Source organism: Oryctolagus cuniculus, chromosome 4 (assembly GCF_051225735.1).
Source record: "Oryctolagus cuniculus isolate XC-2025 breed Fujian yellow rabbit chromosome 4, ASM5122573v1, whole genome shotgun sequence".
NCBI classification, from domain to species: Eukaryota; Metazoa; Chordata; class Mammalia; order Lagomorpha; family Leporidae; genus Oryctolagus; species Oryctolagus cuniculus.
In genome coordinates, this window is record NC_142870.1 from 29,370,401 (window position 1) to 29,389,991 (window position 19,591).

The window sequence follows — 19,591 nt, forward strand, 5'->3', positions numbered from 1 at the left end:
TCCCTGAAACTTCCTTTCAGCTGGGCACTCAGTCACATCCAAACGCTTTCAACATACCTATACCACTATTGGCTTTATACCTTTATATGGCCTTAATTCACAACACAACTTAAAATATGCAAAGTAAATCGTTCACATGTGTCTTAGATCATATATGCTGCTACAGCAAGACCCCTGACATGGTAAATTATGAAGAACCGAAATTTATTTCTCATAGTTCTTGAGGTTAGGAATTCAGGGTGACAACAACTTTGATTGTTTGGCTTAGACTTCATTATGCTTCCAATATAGCACCTTACTACTGCATTCTCTGGAAGACAGAAGGTCAACAGAAACAAACTTCCTTCATCAAGCCCTTTAAAAGAGCACCTAATCTTATTTATGAAGGAGAGCCCTCATGGCCTCATTACTTCTTAAATATTCCACACCTTAATACTATCATATTGGCTACACCTGAACTTGGGAGGGGACACATTCAAACCATGGCAACATGTCTACAACTTGATTGTGAACAATGTATTTGTTCATCATTTGTTGTTTTTTTAAAAAAGATTTTATTTCTTTCTTTAACAGGTAGAGTTAAATATAGTGAGAGGGAGAGACAGAGAGAAAGGTCTTTCATCCGCTGGTTCACTCCGCACATGGCTGCGACAGCCAGAGCTGGGCCAATCCAAACCCAGGAGCCAGGAGCTTCTTCCAGGTCTCCCAAGCAGGGGCAGGGGCCCAAGCACTTGGGTCATCTTCTACTGCTTTCCCAGGCCACAGCACAGAGTTGGATGGGAAAAAGAGCAGCTAGGACAAGAACTGGCACCCATATGGGATGCCGGCGCCACAGGCAGAGGATTAACCTACTGTGCCACAGCGCCAGCCCCTCATCATTTGTTTATTTTTATTTTACTTGAAAGGCAGAGGGGGGAGAGAGAGAGAGAGAGAGAGAATCTTTCATCTGCTGGTTCACTCCCCGCATTGGCCACAACGTCCAATGTGGGGCCAGGAGCTTCTTCTGGGTCTCTCACAAGGATGGAAGGGGTCCAAGGACTTAGGCCATCTTCTGCTGCTTTTCCAGGAACATTAGCAGGAAGCTGGATCAGAAGTGGAGCAGCTGGGACACAAACCAGTAACCATATGGGATGCCCGTGTCACAGGCAGCACTTTACTTGCTAGACCCTTATTCATCCTAACAGATGCACCGTGCCCAGTGCTTTAGCCCAAATAGTTGACACAGTTCTGCAGAAAAGGGCTCCTCAAAACAAACATTCAATTATTCCTCTCACATTCCCACTACCATAAAATTGACTGAAAAGAGCAAAGAAAAATAAATTTTTTATTTCTTAGCAAAAGCATCCTTTATGTTTTTCACCAAAGAATTTATGATTTTAAACTTACTTATCAGCATACCTTTAAGGAAACACAATTGAATGAAAGTTGTTGCCCAGCTGTTTGGTCAAATACTGGTCTAGGTATTTATGTGAAGGGTATTTTATGGACGACATTAATATTTATACCCAGTTGACCTTAAGTAACAGAAATTACTCTTAATAATGTGGTTGAGTTTCCAACAGTTGAAGGCCTTAAGAGTAAGAATTGAGGTCTCCTGGAGAAGAAAAAATCCTGCCTAGATTTTTAGTTCAAGGTTACATGAACTCTTGCCTGAATATCCAGCCTACTAGCACCACAAGTTTCAAACTTTCAAGTTCCCACAACTGCATGAGCCAATTGCTTAAGATCAACCGGAAGGGCAGAATTATGGCATACCAGGTAAAGCTGCCACCTGTGGTGCCTGGCATCCCGTATGGGTGCCAGTTCATATAGTGGCTGCTCTACTTCCAATCCAGCTCCTTGCCTGGGAAAGCAGCAGAAGATGACGCAAGGGCTTACACTTTTGTACCTACATGGGAGACCGAGAAGAAGCTCCTGGCTCCTGGCTTCAGCCTGGCCCATCACTAGCTGTTGCAGTCATTTGGGGAGTGAATCAGTGGACAGGAAGATCTTTCTCTCTCTGTAACTCTGACTTCCAAAATAAATAAATCTTAAAAAAAAGCAAGGTCAACTGGAGACAGAAGGAGAGAGAGCAAGAAGTAGATAGAGAGAGAGAGTTCTTCTGAAGGACCCTGATTAATAGTTATACTTCAAGCAGTTATTTCTATAAAAAGCAATTATTTCTGTATCTTTTGCTAACTGAATATACCTATGTTATTAATTTTGTATACTAAATAAACATAGGATCCTATGTCTTATTCACTACTATAAGTCAGTTTCTCTGCTGGTTTGGAGAACAGAAGTACTGCCAAAGGAACCCAGCAACAATGGCACCTCTCCTGCCAAGTAGTAAATTTTATACCAGGGACTTTTCTTTAAAAAAAATCATTTATTTATTTGAGAGGCAGAGTTAGAGAGAGAAGGATAGATGGAGAGAGAGAGAGAGAGAGAGAGAGAGATTTTCCATCTGCTGGTGCACTCCCCAAATGGCTGCAACAACTGGGGCTGGGCCAGGACAAAGCCAGGAGCTTCTTCTGGGTTTCCCAGGTGCAGGGGCCCAAGGACTTGGGCCATCCCCCACTGCTTTTCAAGGCACATTAGCAAGTAGCTGGATCAGAAGTGGAGCACCCAGGACTAGAATCAGTGCTCATATGAGATGCTATAGCGCTGGCCCCTACACTAGGTGTCCCTAAAATGAAGCTACACCTGAACCCAACGTGTATAGCCTACTTAAGCATTTTGGCCTATACATTATCCTAACCTAATTCACACAAATCCTTGCAAGTTGCCAATAAAGAACTGGAGAAGTTTGATAGAAACATTTCCTTCTGGAAAAATTCGATCATGTTCAGGATGCACTCAGGGCATGAAAGTTTCAACAGTTAATGTAACTCAAAATAAATAAGAGAGCGGTATGCCCAATTTCCGTTGCCTCATTCATCAAAACAGTTTGTGTTCTGACTTTGGGAAGTCAGCTTTGCTGTATGATCTAATGGAAAAAATAATGAAGGTTTCAAATTTTCTTTAGGTTTATATATTTTTTAAAGATTTATTTGGAAGGCAGTATTACAGACAGATGGGGGTAGAGGAGGAAAGAGAGGGAGGGAGGGAGGGAGGGAGAGAGTCTTCCATCTGCTAGTTTACTCCACAAGTGGCCAGCAATGGCTGGAGCTGGGCTAGGCTGAAGTCAGGAGCCTAGAACTCCATCTGAGTCTCCTACATGAGTGGCAGGTGCCCAAGTATTTGGGCCATTTTCCACTGGTTTCCCAGATGCTGGTTCTGAAGTGGGGCAAGTAGGACTCAAATCAGTGCTCATATGAGATGCTGGCATCACAAGCCCTGAGATCCCACTCGCTGGACTTCCAATTGCCAACATCTGCTCTTTTCCCTGACATTACATAACATTAAAGAACCCTCTCTGTCCACTATAAAAGTGATTGTTTTGTAGTCAGATTCAAACTTGACAAGTAGATTGAGAAGATGGTATCTGAGACAGTTTTTTTTTTTTAATACTGAACTACTCAAGCTCACAGGAATAACAGATTCTAAAGAGTTCTACAGTTATTTAGTGGAAATAAGATCCTGAAAGCTATTTACAGATTTTGTTGGTTGAGTGTGAGTCATGTTCTCTGTGACTTAGGGATATAACCATGGGATGTGTAAAGTCCCAGGCCTATCAGAGTGGTTTATTAAAAAAAAAGAACAACAACACTTATGCTGAAAGGAAACTCTACCCATTAATACACAATGTTAGTGGACATTAAAAGCTTGAAAGAGAAATACATGTTAATATGTAGTTATATCAGTAATGTTCCTGTCTGGACTGGTAACAGAATACTATAGACTGGGCGGCTTAAACAACAGAAATATTCCTTACAGTTCTGGAGCCTCAAAGTTCAAAACCAAGGTATCTGCAGATCCCATGGCTGGTGAGGCTTCCAAATTTGTTGTCTGTCTTCTTGTATCCTCACTTGACAGAGCAGAAAGAGTGATCATTTCTCTCTGTCTCTTCTTACAATGGGGGTAATCTCATTCATGAGGCACAGCCGTCACTATTCATCACCTTCTAAAGGTCTCATATCCAAATGTCATCATTTTGGTGATTTTGTGTTCAACATATGAATTTGGGGGAACACATCAGTCCATAGCAGCTCCCATCTCCCAGCCGCTGAAGAGAAGCACTGCCTTGCTATACCAATTCTTTTGGGATTTTCTGATTCCAGTTTAGGAGAAAAGAGCTGGGACAAAAGATCTGAAGCACACAGTCATGCCTGAAGAAGAGTAAGGAAAGAGGCATAAACACAGCTACTGTGTGTGAGACAAAGTGGATGAGAGAGCAATGAGAAGTGGTAAAGATATATTTTTTCTTATGTACAGTGTGTTTCACAAGGACCACCTAACAAAATTTTTCACATTTAGGTTTCAATTTCTTGCCTGTGTTTAACATGACACTTCAAACACTGGATCTGAGAGTCACTGATTTATAAATATTACACAAAATATTAATTCCAAGTATAGACATTTCTGGAGAAATGACGAGTATTTATAAAGCTGCAGAGTGAAACTTCAACCAGATAATTATGCGTTGAAAATGAAAACACCCTCTCATCTCCAAGAATAGTCCAAGACATAAATATCAGTATTTTCTTTAAATTGTCCAGCAAGTAGCCCCATCCCTAGTATTTTTTTTTTCAATTATACAAATATTTATTTTACTGGTTTGGAGATTGTATGTTTATAACTGTTAAAAACAAAAACTGTCTTGAACTGACAAGAAGCTATAGCACCGTCAGTAATAAAAATGTAGAACATTCATAAAACTTTTCAGGTCACATGGGCAGTAAGGAATGTGGCCAGTATGCAACTTGAATAATTAGCTTTTCAATAATTTACAACACATTTTAGAGCCTTTGTTCGATTAAAAAGTAGCGATATTTTGTAATTAACTGAATACAATAGTCTGGCTTAAACAACGAACACGGTTCTGGAAGCCGGAGTTCAAGATCAAGGTGCCAATCCGATGTTTAATGCATTAAAGTGCTTTCACAAAACTAATACCATGGTGCCAATTCAATATAAAAGGCTGGGAAGCTGTTCCTTCTTTTCTCCACGAAGTTAATGGTCCTGTTCCATATTTGTATTTGCTCAAGGATTAAGCTTTGCATCTGGGAAGTCCTTGAGTGGAAGTGTTTCAGAAATGGAACGCCCGGACTCAAGGCTTCATTCACTGGGCTGCCATCCCCGGAGCCTCTCCTCTGGGTAAGACTTGGCAGCCAGTGCCAGGTCGGGAAACAGCCCGCCACGGGAGGCAGTCCCGGCTCCGAGGGAGCGCCCGCAGCCAGGGAAGGGCGCAACGAAGAGTTCCAAACAAACTACCTAGAACACAGGCGGGCGACTGCACGGTGGACGCGGCGCTAATTACCACAGCACGAAGGCTAGGGCTCCTTCCCCTTCCTGTCTGGTCCGTGCCTCGCTGCGAAGCCCAGGTCTGGAGCCCAGGTCTAGAACTCGCCCTCCCGGCCAGAGGTTTCGGGACGCAGCGCGCCAAGGAGAGCCCACAGGGCGGGAGCAGAAGCAGGGGCAACCTAGGGGGTACGGCCCTCGCGACCCCCTGAAGTGCTGGAAGGTGCTGCAGCAGGTGGGGCAGCCGGGCGAGGGCCATGGGGCCCGCAGCGCCACTCTCTGGCGTAAAGGGAAACCACTCGCGCAGAGGACCTCGAGTCGAGGGTCTGCGCGCGGCGCGTGTCCCCGCCGAAGGTACCTCGCGCGCGGCCCGCGGCCCCGGGCGGGCTCGCGGCTAGGCCCCGCCCCTTGCTCCTCCCCCACCCCTCCCGCGGGGCGCGCCAGCCGGTCCCACGCGGCGCCAACCCTTTCCCGGGTCATCGCCCCTCCCCTCTTCCGGGCCGCGAGCCCCCCGCGCGCCGCCTCAGGACCGCGCTCGCTCGTGCGCGCGCTCTCCCGCCGGCCCGCCAGCCAGTTCTCTCAGCGCGCGCCTGGCCGCCCGACGACGCGGGAGCTGCACGCGCCGGACGAGGCTCTCTGAGCTCCCTGTCGCCGAGCGCGGGCCATCTGAGGCGGCTCCCTCGGTTCCTTGGCCGGACACGGTCCAAGCAGACGCATCTGCGAGCCCAGAGCGGCGGCAGCGGCGGCGGCGGTGAGGAGACGGGATTGGGGGTCGGAGGACATGGCGGGGCTGAGGGCATCGCGGGGGAGGGTGGTCCGGGCGTGCCAGAGGCCACGTCGAGGCTCGCCGAGGAAAGGGGAGCGGGGCGGGATCGAACCGGGGTCCCGGGGCTCCGGCCCGGCGCCAAGCCGAGGCTGAGGAGGTCGCCCGCGAGGATGGCGGCGGGACCCGCGGCGGGCCGCCGAGGGGCAGACGCCGCCCCGAGGCTCCTGCCACGTTTCCACCGCGCGTTCCCTTCCGCCTCAGGGTGGGCGACAGACCTGCGCCTTTTCCCTTTCCGCCAGACCCCTTGGCGTTGCTGTGTTTTCCGGAACCCTGGACCCCGCTTGCTTTCTGGAGGGTCGCGCCTCAGGGGAGCCCCGATCGTCGAACCCGGCCGGGGCCCGCCGGGGTTGTTGTGTGGGGAGGAGGCAGGGAACTGGACTCCCCGTGGCCCCTCGCCCCTGAACTTGGGGGGGGGGAACCGCGATTGCAGAAGTTGGGCGCAGCTCGCAGGCCCTTCTTTCCTCAGGAGTGGGTGGAGATGTGTGATGCCTGCTCACCTCGCTCTCTTCAGACCCCAGCGGGAGGGCTTAGCAGCAGCTTTTGAAGGCTTCACAAAGTCAGACTCCCGGCCCCTTGGAAAATTCTGGAGCCCGCCTTGTAGCGCTGAGGCTGGTCAAGGGCTCCTCACCGGCGCGGGCCATGCCCCCCGCTCCCTCAGCCTTGGGGACGTCCAGCATGAGAAGCACTCGGCTCTGGAAGCGGTTGCCATTGTCTTGTCCGTATGAGGGAGGGAAAAGTACAAAGTTATACAATCCTGGAAAGCCCGGCTTGGTTTTCCTTTGGGTTTTCTCCACGCAGGGGAGCTTGTGGAACAAAGTAGAACTTGAGGAGCCGCCGCCGCCGCGGTGACGACGTCCCAGGATGACGTCATCGTACAATATTTAAAATGGGAGCTTTTTGCTCTGAGTGTGGGTGGAGGGATTGCGGCCACTTACTCTAAATCAAGATGTCTAATGTCATCTTGGCTCCGCTTGCTTCAGGTTGACCTCTGGCTTTTTAACGCTTCCTCTTTTATTTTTTGATATCCTGGAATACTGGTGGGGCTGGGTTTATTTTTCAGCTTTCCCAGTCATCATTCTTGCAAACAGAAAAAATAAATAAATAAAGTCCGTATGACTCATCTTGTGTTACAACTAAAAGCAACCACTAAGTGGTTCTTTCCTTTCTTTCTTTTTTATATTTTGATATGAAACTGAGCAAACAAAAGGAAAACCCAAAACTCCTATATGTAGCACATAGTAGAGAATGATCTAGTATGGGATTCAGTATATTTCTTTAATATGGTTCCTAGTGTTTTTTTTTTCTTTCTATTTTTTCTTTTTAATAGGGTGGAGGCTAATGTAGTTCTCTCAGCAACTTTCTTCCCAAACCATGTATTAAATTGCAGTGGTTCCCAACCTCCATCATAACGTGGTAGAGTATAAATGCAGCTTTATAAAGTAGAAATGGCTCACATTTTTAGGGAAGAGGTTGTCCAGCAGATGTAGTGGGTTGGAGCTGTGTGTGCGAACCTGTGTGCAGTAACTGGTAGCTAGTCATAGATGGAGTATTTGGCATTCTAGGGTTCCAGGAGGAAGGTTTGGGTGTCTCCCCATCCAGGATCAGGTTGACTGTGGCTGCCAGCACAGCTCTCAGATAACTATATAGAATTTATTTCACACTGAAGTCCTTTGTTCAAACACGGAGTAATCACGTGAAGAGAAAGTTAAAGAGCAGTTTGAGGGGTGAAAAAAAGGAAAGCTAACAGCTTTGTTTTTTGAATGTGTGGGAACACAAACTGTTGATTGCTAGGTTAGTCAGTTTTTATACTTAACATAGCAAAAGCTGTATAGATTTAATAACTGGGTCCAAAAAAGGTGATGTTGCTTAGTAAATGCAGCATCTGAATAACTCCAGGATACTTACAGCAGTCAAATGAATGAGCTCGTTGACTAAAGATATATATTGAAACAATCCCTGGAGAACATTTTTTTGCCTTTACAAATTAATCAATGATAAGTGAGATCCTCTGTTTTAAAAAAGGTCTTTTTTTGTTTTGTTATGTTTTGTTTTAGGCAGTTACAAAATGTAGCTAAATTTTAAGTTTCTTTTAGTTTTTCTATGGGTAACTGGATTTCTATTCTCTTAAATATGTTTTGATAGAGTCACTAATTCCTTTTTGACCTTTAGGTAAATTTATCCCTATCCCTGAAAGAGTACTTACAGAAACTCCAATACTGAATTTTTTATGTATAACAGCTTCATTGAGATAGTTTTAGTATATTCACAGAATTGTACAGCCATCACCATAGTCAATTTTAGAATATTTTCATTACCTCAAAAAGTAACCTTGTACTTAATTAGCATCATCCTTTGTTTACCTACAATCCTCCTACCTCTAGGTCACTACATTTTACTTTTTGTGTATACAGGTTTACTGTACATTGCTTATGAATGATGTTTTGTCACTGCCTTCTTTCCCTTAACATAATGTATTTTAGGTTCACCCATGTTGCAGCATGTATGAGTGCTTTATTCCTTTTAATTGCCAAATAATATTCCATTATATTTATATAACACACTTTATTTGCCCATTCATCAGTTGGTGGATATTCAGGTTGTGCTCTTCAGGTTTTTTGCTATTATGAATCTCCTGGCCACTTACAGTTTTTGTGGACATAATGTTTTCATTTCTCCAGGGTATATAGCTGGAAGTAGAATTTGGAAACATATGGTTAACTCTGTTTAACCTTTCCAGGAGCTAACAGACTACCAAAAATGTCTGAACAATCCTATACTTAAAGTGGACTTTATTCAGTTTTAAAGTTCAAATCATGTCAAAGAATCTTAAGCTTTTTTGATGAATATTGATGTATTTACTAGAAACTATGTAGTATTAACAGTGTTCTGTGTAATATCACTAAATTTTAGCCCATAGGAGCGATCTGGGATTTTCTTTTTATTGAACTTCTTCACAAAGCTAAGTGGTGTTATTCTTAAGTCTTATTTTATAATAAGACGTTTTTACAAATTAGTGACTGTTCCCTAATTATAGAGTTGAGCCAGTGAAGCACAAGGTAAAATTGAAAGGGAAACATTAGGAGCAATATCTTAGAAAACTTTATCTTCTAGTTTTTATATTTTGGTTTTTTGAGAAAGCATGTTTTATCTTTGCAGGAAAAAATGAAGAATGAAATTGCTGCTGTTGTCTTCTTTTTCACAAGGCTGGTTCGAAAACATGACAAGTTGAAAAAAGAGGCAGTTGAGAGGTTTGCTGAAAAACTGACTCTGATACTTCAAGAAAAGTACAAAAATCACTGGTATCCAGAGAAACCATCAAAAGGACAGGCCTACAGGTAAAGGATTAGATTAAGAATTAAATTAGGCTAAGTGAAGCAGCTGATCAATTTCTGTAGTGAATGCAGGACTAGAGGACGTCCAGCTTATGCCTATTGTAGTTGTATCTGCAAAATATAGAACTCTGTGGGGGTATCTAGGTATTTTAAAATGCACCTATTTGTTGGTGGGGTCCCACTGCCTGTCTGGGGAAATCCAGTGCTATCATCTCTTTAAGAGGTTAGTCTGTTAGGGTTATTGTCTTGACTCCTTACTGAATGTATCTATCTGTGCATGATAGGTGCTTGGGGTTTTCACAGTTCTAAAGGACACTTGATCACTTGTAAATTGGTATGGTAAGAGTTAAGGAAAATGAGTCATATTGTATCTAAAACTAAATTACATTATACAAAGTTTTTGAAGAAAAACTGGACAGAAAAGAACTGAGACTATTAGACACCTAATATATTCTTAACATTTGTTGGAGTAATCTAATTTATGTTACGTATGATTCTATGTGGTAGAAGCCACTGTTACTTTGCAGGTGAAGATAATTCACTTGTGATCCACAACTGGCAAATACTAGCTGAGATTTAGACTGAGGTATAAATGACTCCAGACTCACATGAAATTTTTGCTGCCTTGGCACTTAGGAAGAAGAGAATTCTCACTTGCAGCTGTCTTTTGTGCTGTGGTTTATAAGTCACATTTCCAAATTGAAATAAAGAGCATGCTCCTGCAAAACATGTCCTGGCATGCTCACTTCCTAGTGTTTATGTGACCACTCAGGAACTTGGGTTGAGAATGTTCTAAACTGAGCTGTCAAACTTTGCCTCATTTGTAGATTGAAATAAAGAATAGTTGTGGAATAGTTGTGATCCAAACAACTACAGAAATTCTCTTTCATTTGTGTATGCTGCTGTCCCTAAAATTTCCTCCACACATCACCATTTCTCTGCTTTGCTATAAAAAGGACTTCCTTCCTTTCAGTCACTGGGCTTTTGTAAATGTTAAGACTTTTGAAGAAGCCTGGAAGGGAGGTAAAAATATGAGTTTTGTCTTCTTTGCTAAAAGCCAGGTGAGCTTGTTTTATTTTGACAAAGAATCAAGGTAATTAGTATCTTTTCATCTTCTTACTTCATTCTCCTAATTTTTCTCTACATATCTTCATTTGTGATAGAGTGACCAGCTTTTGTGAGTTAGAACTGTTGAGGCTTTTTATACTGATCTAATTGAAATTGGATGAAGGCTTTTGGAAGTATGAAAATAGTATGGTGAAAGTACCACCATACTATTACTGTAGAAGGCACTGTCAAGTACATACTTAAAGATCAGACAGTGTAAGGTTTCACGTCCATTAATTCTAAAGCCTAGAAAAAAAAATTATACAGGATTCAATTGGCATGTGATCAGAAGTATCATTATTGAGTCATTGTTGAAGCTGTGTTTGAAGTAGAAAACTATTAGATATGATAGTAGGTTGTTAACTATTATGAAAGTGAGAATATAGAATCAGACTTAGAGAGTCTTCAATCCATCAAATAGTTGGAACTTTCTTTTCTTTCAAAATATTTATATATTAAAATTACTTCATTGGCAAAGTATAAAAATAAGATGCTTGTGGAGGGCCATTTTGCAATACTATCAAGCTCTATAAAAATATTTACACCTGACGTAAAATGTTTTGACTCAGCAGATTAAGCTATGGTTTGGAAGGCTGTCATCTCATATCACAGTGCACATTTGTGTTTCAGCTGCTCCACTTTCTTTTTTTAAAGATTTATTTTCTTCAAAGTCAGAATTACAGAGAGAGAGAAGGAGAGGCAGAGAAAGAGAAGGGTCTTCCATCCGCTGGTTCACTCCGCAATTGGCCACAACGGCCGGAGCCATGCTGATCCAGTGCCAGGAGCCAGGAGCTTCTTCTGGGTCTCCCACGGGGGTGAAGGGGCCTAAAGACTTGGGCCATCTTCTACTACTTTCCCAGGCCATAGCAGAGAGTGGGATTGGAAGTGAAGCAGTTGGGACTCGAACTGGCACCCATAGGGGATGTTGGCACTGCAGGCACTAGCTTTACCTACTATGCCACAGCACCGGCCCCTTGGCTGCTCTACTTTTGAAACAGTTTCTACAAATGTACTTAGGAAGGCAGCAGAAGATGGTCCATTTCTTGGGCCCTTTGCCACCCATTTGGGAGACCAGAATGGAGTTCCTGGTTGCTGGTTTCCACCTGAGCCATTACCTGGCTGTTGAGGCCATTTGGGGAGTAAACCAGTGGATGCAAGTTCTCTGTCTCCAGGAGCCAGGAGCTTCCTCCCGGTCTCCCATGCGGGTACAGGGCCCAAGCACTTGGGCCATCCTCCACTGTCCTCCCAGGCCACAGCAGAGAGCTGGACTGGAAGAGGAGCAACCAGGACAGAATCCGGTGCCCCAATTGGGACTAGAACCCGTGATGCCAGCACTGCAGGCGGAGGATTAGCCAAGTGAGCTGCGGCGCCGGCCGTAAATGAATCTTAACCAAAAAAAAACTTTATGCCTTTAAACAACAGTAAGTTGAATCTATTCTGAAAACGTAATCAGAAATGCAGACAAATATATATGAATATGGATGTTTCTTACATTTTGTAATTACAAAATTTGAAAGAACTAAACATTAAGTAAATCATAGACTGTCTTTATGCAACCTTTAAAAACTTATTTTTGAAGAGTAATTAATAGATAAGTAATCACTGTAAGTAAAAAAAAATGCATAAAAATATGTAAGGTACATCAGTTGGTTGAAGCAGGGTTTGTAAAGTATCCATATTTACATATAATTTTAAGATGCATAAAAATATACCCAAGATATATCTCCTTATCTTTAACTACTTTTGATCTTAGGGCACATGGGACTTAGGAATTACTCCACACATTAGAATATGTAGGTGTAGCTCCATCTTATAAAAATGATTAAGAAGCATCTTACATACTATAAAGCGATCTTTTTTTTTTTTTTTTTTTTTTTAAAGAGATTTATTTATTTGAAAGAGTTACACAGAGAAAGGAAAGAGAGAGAGGTCTTCCATCCACTGGTTTACTCCCTAGTTGGCCGCAACGGCTGGAGCTGCACTGATCCAAAGCCAGTAGCCAGGAGCTTTCTCCAGGCCTCCCACGTGGGTGCAGGGGCCCAAGGACTTGGGCTGTCTTCCACTGCTTTCGCAGGCCATAGCAGAGAGCTGGATCAGAAGTGGAACAGCTGGAACTTGAACCAGCATCCATATGGGACCGCAAGCGGCAGCTTTACCAGCTGCACCACAGTGCCGGCCCCCGTCTTTTTCACTCTGAATTTGTAATATCATTAATGGTGATGTTGTGACAGATATGGACAGACAGCATAGGATATTGTTAAATAACATCAACTTTGGAGTCTGATAGCCTGGATTTGATCACTGGATACATCACTTATTAGCTATGTGATGTTGGGAAAGTTACTCATGCTTTCTGCCTCCTTTTTTCCTTACAGTGGAGAAAATAGGGTCTAATTCATAGGATAATTGTGACAATTAAAAGTTAAGGAAGCTGTTTAGGAAATTGTGGTACAGTAAACTTTCAGAAAGGTTACAGCAACATTTATTATTAGCTGTTACCTAATGAGAATTTTTTCATGAAAACTGAAGCCAACTAATAAAATAATTTAACTTTTTAAACATTAAATAGAACATTTCTCTTGATACTGTTTTTATGGTGTAATTACTGTCTGTCAGTTAACTTGTATTTCCATATTTTACAGCTCTGGTCTGGAGAAAAAAATTATATCTAAGCTCATCCAATAAATGAGTACTAGGACTAGTACTAAACTCAGTTTTCTTGATTAATAGTTGATTGTAGACAGTTCATACTTTATTTTATTTTATTATTTTTTTAAAGATTTATTTATTTACTTGAATGAGCTACACAGAGAGAGGAGAGGCAGAGAAAGGAGGCGGGGGTATCTTTCATCCGCTAGTTAACTCCCCAATTGGCCGCAAAGGCCCAAGCTGTGTGGATCCAGAGCCAGGAACCAGGAGCTTCTTCTGGGTCTCCCACATGGGTTCAGGGGCCCAAGGACTTGGGCCATATCTACTGCTTTCCCAGGCCATAGCAGAGAGCTGGATTGGAAGAGGGAGAGCCGGGACTAGAACCAGCACTCATATGAGATGCAGGCGTTTCAGGCCAGGATGTTAAACAGCGCCAGGCCCCGACAGTTTATACTTTAAACTGTATCTACCATTTCCCTACTTAATCAGAATGCTTATTTCATTATGTATTTTTGCATTCAATGTAGTAGATCTTGAACATTATATTGGTAGGTGGGGTATTTCTTAGGCAAAAAAAAAAATACAGCAGGGGTTTAGAATTTCTTTTTACTTATTTGTATTTTTCTTTAAAAAAGAAAATGGTAATGCATATTAAATAAGACAATAACATTTTAGGATTATATTTTAATAATAAGTATATGATATGAATGGTTTTGTATTCTGTTTATAGAACAGCTACAGGTGAGGCAAAAAATACCCTCTTAACGAGAGGTAAAAACAAATAAATGGGGACTGGTGCCATGGCATAGTGGGTAAAGCTGCAGCCTGCAGCGCTGGCATCTCATATGGGTGCTGAGTTCCATCTGCTCCATTTCTGATCCAGTTCCCTGCTAATGTGACTGGGAAAGCAGTGGAAGATGGTTCAAGTGTTTGGGCCCCTGCCACCCACCTGAGAGACCCGGAAGAAGCTCCTGGCTCCTGACCTGAGACCAGCCCAGCTCTGGCTATTGTAGACATTTGGGGATTGAGCCAGTGGATGGAAGATCTTTATCTCTCCCTTTTTCTGTATAACTCTTGCTTTTCAAATAAATAAATATATCTTAAGAAAATAAATGAATCAAAACAAGAATTTCCAACTATCATTTAAAATATTGAGGTTTTTTTAAGACATTTTGTTATAGGAACTTAGCTTACAGAAACTCTTAACCGTCAAAGTTCTAAGTAATTTCTTGAAATTTTCATACTCCTTGCTTATTTAACATATGCATGTGGTTGAGTGGTCTATGTAAACTGAATAAGAGCCAGTTCTAGTTATTTCCCTGGGCTTACTTAAATGCTATCATCTTTTCATGAGACTAGGCAGTCTTACACTGCATTTTATTTAGCCTGTAGCTCACATTTATTACTTATTTAGCATAAATATGCTCCTGAGTTCTCCATCAGGGTACCTTTATTATACACCTTGGCAATAAATATATGTAAATATTTTTGGTTAAGATTTGTTAAAGCTATTAATGCAACTTTACTTTGTTGTAGATGCATTCGTGTCAATAAGTTTCAGAGAGTTGATCCTGATGTCCTGAAAGCCTGTGAAAACAGCTGCATCTTGTACAGTGACCTGGGCTTGCCAAAGGAGCTCACTCTCTGGGTGGACCCATGTGAGGTGTGCTGTCGGTGAGTTCATGAGCTTGGCAGCTTAACTGATTTACCATGCTGGAACTATTTTACAAAATTCTGCCATATTTAACTTGCCTGTGTATCATTATGTCCTAGAACTGGTGATTTGGCTTTCCCAGATATGAATTTTATGAATACCCTTTTTGAAGTGATGGTGAAGGAATGGTTAGGTTATATCCTTAAAGCCTAGTGACTCAGAAAATGATTTGGCAGGGTTTTTCCAGAGCATTGCCAAGAATTTTATTGTAGTCCAGGAAGTAGAAACTTAGACACCTGGACTCCTCTTACTCAATTACTGTCCTTCATTGTTGGTACACTTTGCCTTCTTCAAATTAGGAAGAAGCTAATTTCAAATAATATTAGATAATAAATTTAGTTGGTATCTTGTCTACTTTTTTTCCCTCCCCCCCTTTTTTCGTAGGTCACTAAATGATTCTTCATGGTTTTGTTTTCATAATGGAAATTCTCAATCTCTGTCTTTTTATAAGTTATTTATTTGAAAGGTAGAATTAAACAGGTGGGAGGGGAGGAGAGAGATATCAGATCTTCTATCTGCTAGTTCACTCCTGAAATGGCCACAACGGCCAGAGCTAGGCCAGTCTGAAGCCAGGAGTCAGGAGCCTTCTCTGGGTCTCCCATGTGGGTGCAGGGGCCCAAGGACTTGGGCCATCCTCTGGTGCTTTCCCAGGCACATTAGCAGGGAGCTGGATCAGAAGTGGAGCAGCCAGGACTCAAACCCATGCCCATGGGATGCTGGCACTGCAGGCGGTGGCTTTATCTGCTACACCACAGCACTAGCCCCTCTCTCTTTTAAGATTCGTTTAATAGAGAGTTCTTCCATCCACTGGTTCACTCCCCAAATGGCTGCAATGCCTGGAGCTGCACTGATCCAAAGCCAGGAACCAGGAGCATATTTAAGATCTCCCACTCAGGTGCAAGGGCCAAAGGATTTGGGCTATCTTCTGCTTTCCCAGGCCATAGCAGAGAGCTGGATGGGAAGTGGAGCAACTGGGACTCGAACTGGCGCCCGTATGGAATGCCACCACTGCAGGCAGTGGCTTTACCCACTACACCACAGCACCAGCCCCTCAATATCTCTTAATGAGCATAATTGTAAAATGCTAGGTATGAAGTGTGTTTGAACTCCATTCATTCAGAAAACATCCATGGGCTGGTGCTATGGCACAGCGGGTAAAGCCACATCCCATTTGGGCGCCAGTTCGAGTCCTGGCTATTCCACTTCCCATCCAGCTCTCTGCTATGGCTTGGGAAAGCAGTAGAAGATGGTCCAAGTCCTTGGGCCCCTGCACCCACGTGGGAGACCTGGAAGAAGCTCCTGGCTGCTGGCTTTGGGTCGGCACAGCTCCAGCATTGTAGCCAATTGGGGAGTGAACCAGCTAGGAGAAGGATGAATCCAGGCTGACTAGGTAACAAAATGTTAACATTCCAGGAAGGAGGAACAGGCTGCACAGTCATGGAAACTAACCTAACCTCCCTGTTTTCCCTCCTGAAACTTTTCCTATGTCTGTACCTTTAAGCTATTTCTCTGGTTTTGAAATATCATTCACCTGATCATTCCTTTGTTCATTATAGTGGAGCTTGTTTTTTGTTTTTGTTTTTTTGTTTGTTTGTTTTTTTGACAGGCAGAGTGAACAGTGAGAGAGACAGAAAGGTCTTCCTTTACCATTGATTCACCCTCCAATGGCTGCTGCGGCCGGCACGCTGTGGCTGGCACAGCACACTGATCCGAAGCCAGGAACCAGGTGCTTCTCCTGGTCTCTCATGTAGGTGCAGGGCCCAAGGACTTGGGCCATCCTTCACTGCACTCCCGGGAGCTGGTTTTTGATGCAAACTTAACTGTATGCTCTTTTGTTAAGGTGGTCACACACTGATCCTTAGCATTCAAAGTGGGAGTGAAGATAGTGCTAAAAATACGTGTATATTTTATCAAGATCATTCCTAGAGACTACTTGATTTTCAGCAGTTGATATAAGCTGGTTTCTTTGGGAAACTAACGTAGAAGGTCTTATGGAGATGAAGGTTCCCCAACACTGTTTAAAGGGAAGAGCAAGCCATTTTGAGTATAGATCTGAGAAGATAAAATATTTTTAGATTCTAGAACTAATAAAGAACTCACCTTAGGCCAGTATCAGACTTCGACTACTGAACCCCCTACAGAAGACTTTAGTTTACAAGAAATATCAAAGTTACTATATTGTACAACTTTCTAAATTTAACCTGTATTTAGATCCTGACTGACTCTCTTAACACACTTCTTTAAAGGATTTGTGTAGTTCCTCAGCCCATAAAAAATTAGAAGTAGCATTTGAAAGGTTATAAAAGCTACCGAAGAAAGTCAAATAGCATGACATAGAGGAAAGAGTGAGAACACTAAAAGGATTAGAAGAAAGATATCATCACACAAATGGTTAATATTTAATAAATGATCCTAAATCATCAAAGAAAAGATTTTATGTCCAGGGTTGTTTAGGAATTGGGTAGTTATATAAAAGCTTTGGACATATTTATTTTAAATGCTTAAAATAAATCTTGGCAACTTAAGATAAAAACTTTTGTTATATAGATATCCTGCTTAAATGGATACTTTATTACTTGATAATGCCATTTAATAAAAAACCACTGTGCTTTCATCTTATTAACTTAAGAAAATCTTCGCATTTAATAACCTTCTAATATTTGACATCAAAATTTTACCACAGTTTGGCTAGAATGCGATTTTTCTTTTTTTCACAGCTAATATAGATCACCTTCAGAATGGAGAATGCGCATTCAATGATAAACAGAACCCCCAATAGAGATATTAGCAAAATGAGTAAAGGTGATTGATATTAAGCAAGTTAATGGAAGAGTTGATATGTTCAGAAGGATTTTTGAACCCAAACTGGAAAAATCAAATATTCTAAAAAATAAAACAATGCTAATGCAGTGGTTATATAATTGAACAAATATCTGAGTATTTGAAAATACTTCATTGGCATAGTAGAGACTAAGGTTATTTTAAAAACTGAAGAATGTTGAACATTCTTCGTAGTCTTCACTTAACTCTGTCAGTATAAAATGCTAAAAGAATATAAGAGTGTCATATAGTCAGAAAGGTTATCACTTTGAGAAGATGCAGAACAGATCCTTCCTATAATAAGATCTAAAAATAGCTGTTAGTTTCATTATCCAGCATACTTTATAACTTCTTGTAATTTCTGCAGTCGTTTTTTGTTTTTCTGGTGGCTATAAGTTTTTCATCACTATATTCAAATACCTATGAAAAGCTTTTGATGAAGGAAGGAGGTTTATTTTACTTTATAGATTCAGAGGTTCATAGTCCAAGATTGAATGAGTCTCAGTGGTTTTTCCATCTGGTGAGGCCAGAGGAGGGCAGTGGGAGATGGATGTGGAGGAAGGATCATATGGGAAACTAGAAACAGAGTGACTAGGTTCATCTTTTTTTTTTTTTAAGATTTATTTTATTTGAAAGAGTTACAGAGAGGCTGAGAGAAAGAGAGAGGTCTTCAGTCTGTCCCCAGATCACAACGGCTGGAGCTGTACCAATCTGAAGCAGGAGCTTCTTCCAGGTCTCCCACATGGGTACAGGGGCACAAGGACTTGTGTCATCTTCCACTGCTTTCCCAGGCCATAGCAGAGAGCTGGGTTGGAAGTGGAGCAGCTGCGACTCAAACCAGAGCCATGTGGAATGCCATCACTGCAGATGGTGGCTTTACCTTCAACACCACAGCCACAGCCATCTTAGCTTTTATAACCAACCCTGTCTTGAGAACTATCTTCCAAGGGCATGCCTACCATAACCTAAGGAACTCCTACTAGTACTACTTATAGATGCCATAATTGGATTAAATTTCCACTTTTCCAAAATCTACCTGTGATCTTGGAATTTGACAACCTGCGTGAGTTGAGCCATGTTCTATTCGAACCATAGCAAGAGTTTTAGATACTATTGATTTTTTTCAAATTAACTAAATTGACCTTAATGTTTTATCATTGCCTTGTTTAAAAGTGGAATGTTTACAAATTGTATGTTAGGTGCCAAGGGTATGAACAGTGGGTTAAAGCCCCGGCCTGCAGTGCCAGCATCCTATATGGGTGCCAGTTTACATCCCGGCAGCTCCACTTCTGATTCAGCTCTCTGCTATGGCCTGGGAAAGCAGTGGAAGATGGCCTAAGTCCTTGGGCCCCTGTACCATTGTGGGAGACCCAGAAGAGGCTCCTGGCTCCTGGCTTTGGATCAGCTCAGCTCTGGCCGTTGCGGTCATTTGGGGAGTGAACCAGCAGATGGAAGATATTTCTCTTCTGGCTCTACCTCTCTCTGTAACTCTTTCAAACAAATAAAATAAATCTTTAAAAAAAAAAAATTGTCGGGGCCGGTGCTGTGGTGCAGCGGGTTAACACCCTGGCCTTAAGTGCCGGCATCCCATGTGGGCGCCGTTTTGAGACCCAGTTGCTCCACTTCCCACCAGCTCTCTTCCATGGCCTAGGAAGGCAGTAGAGGATGGCTCAAGTGCTTGCACCCCTGCACATGCATGGGAGACCCAAAGGAGGTTCCTGGCTCCTGCCTTTGGATCGGCGCAGCTCCAACCTTAGGGCC

General features: G+C 42.5%; 1 protein-coding gene across 2 annotated transcripts in view; it reads left to right on the forward strand.

The window, feature by feature from the left end:
* The first annotated feature begins 1,299 nt into the window (after positions 1-1,299).
* Positions 1,300-19,591, forward strand: part of BTG3 (BTG anti-proliferation factor 3) — a 30,944-nt gene continuing 12,652 nt past the window's right edge. Inside the window, exons 1-3 of one of the 2 annotated variants that reach the window (XM_002716768.6) lie at positions 1,300-6,133; positions 9,365-9,543; positions 14,833-14,970. In XM_002716768.6, the coding sequence (XP_002716814.1) occupies positions 9,371-9,543; positions 14,833-14,970 (311 nt within the window). In that variant the 5' untranslated portion in view covers positions 1,300-6,133; positions 9,365-9,370. The remainder of the gene's footprint in view (positions 6,134-9,364; positions 9,544-14,832; positions 14,971-19,591) is intronic. The other variant, XR_016232312.1, reaches the window with a different exon arrangement.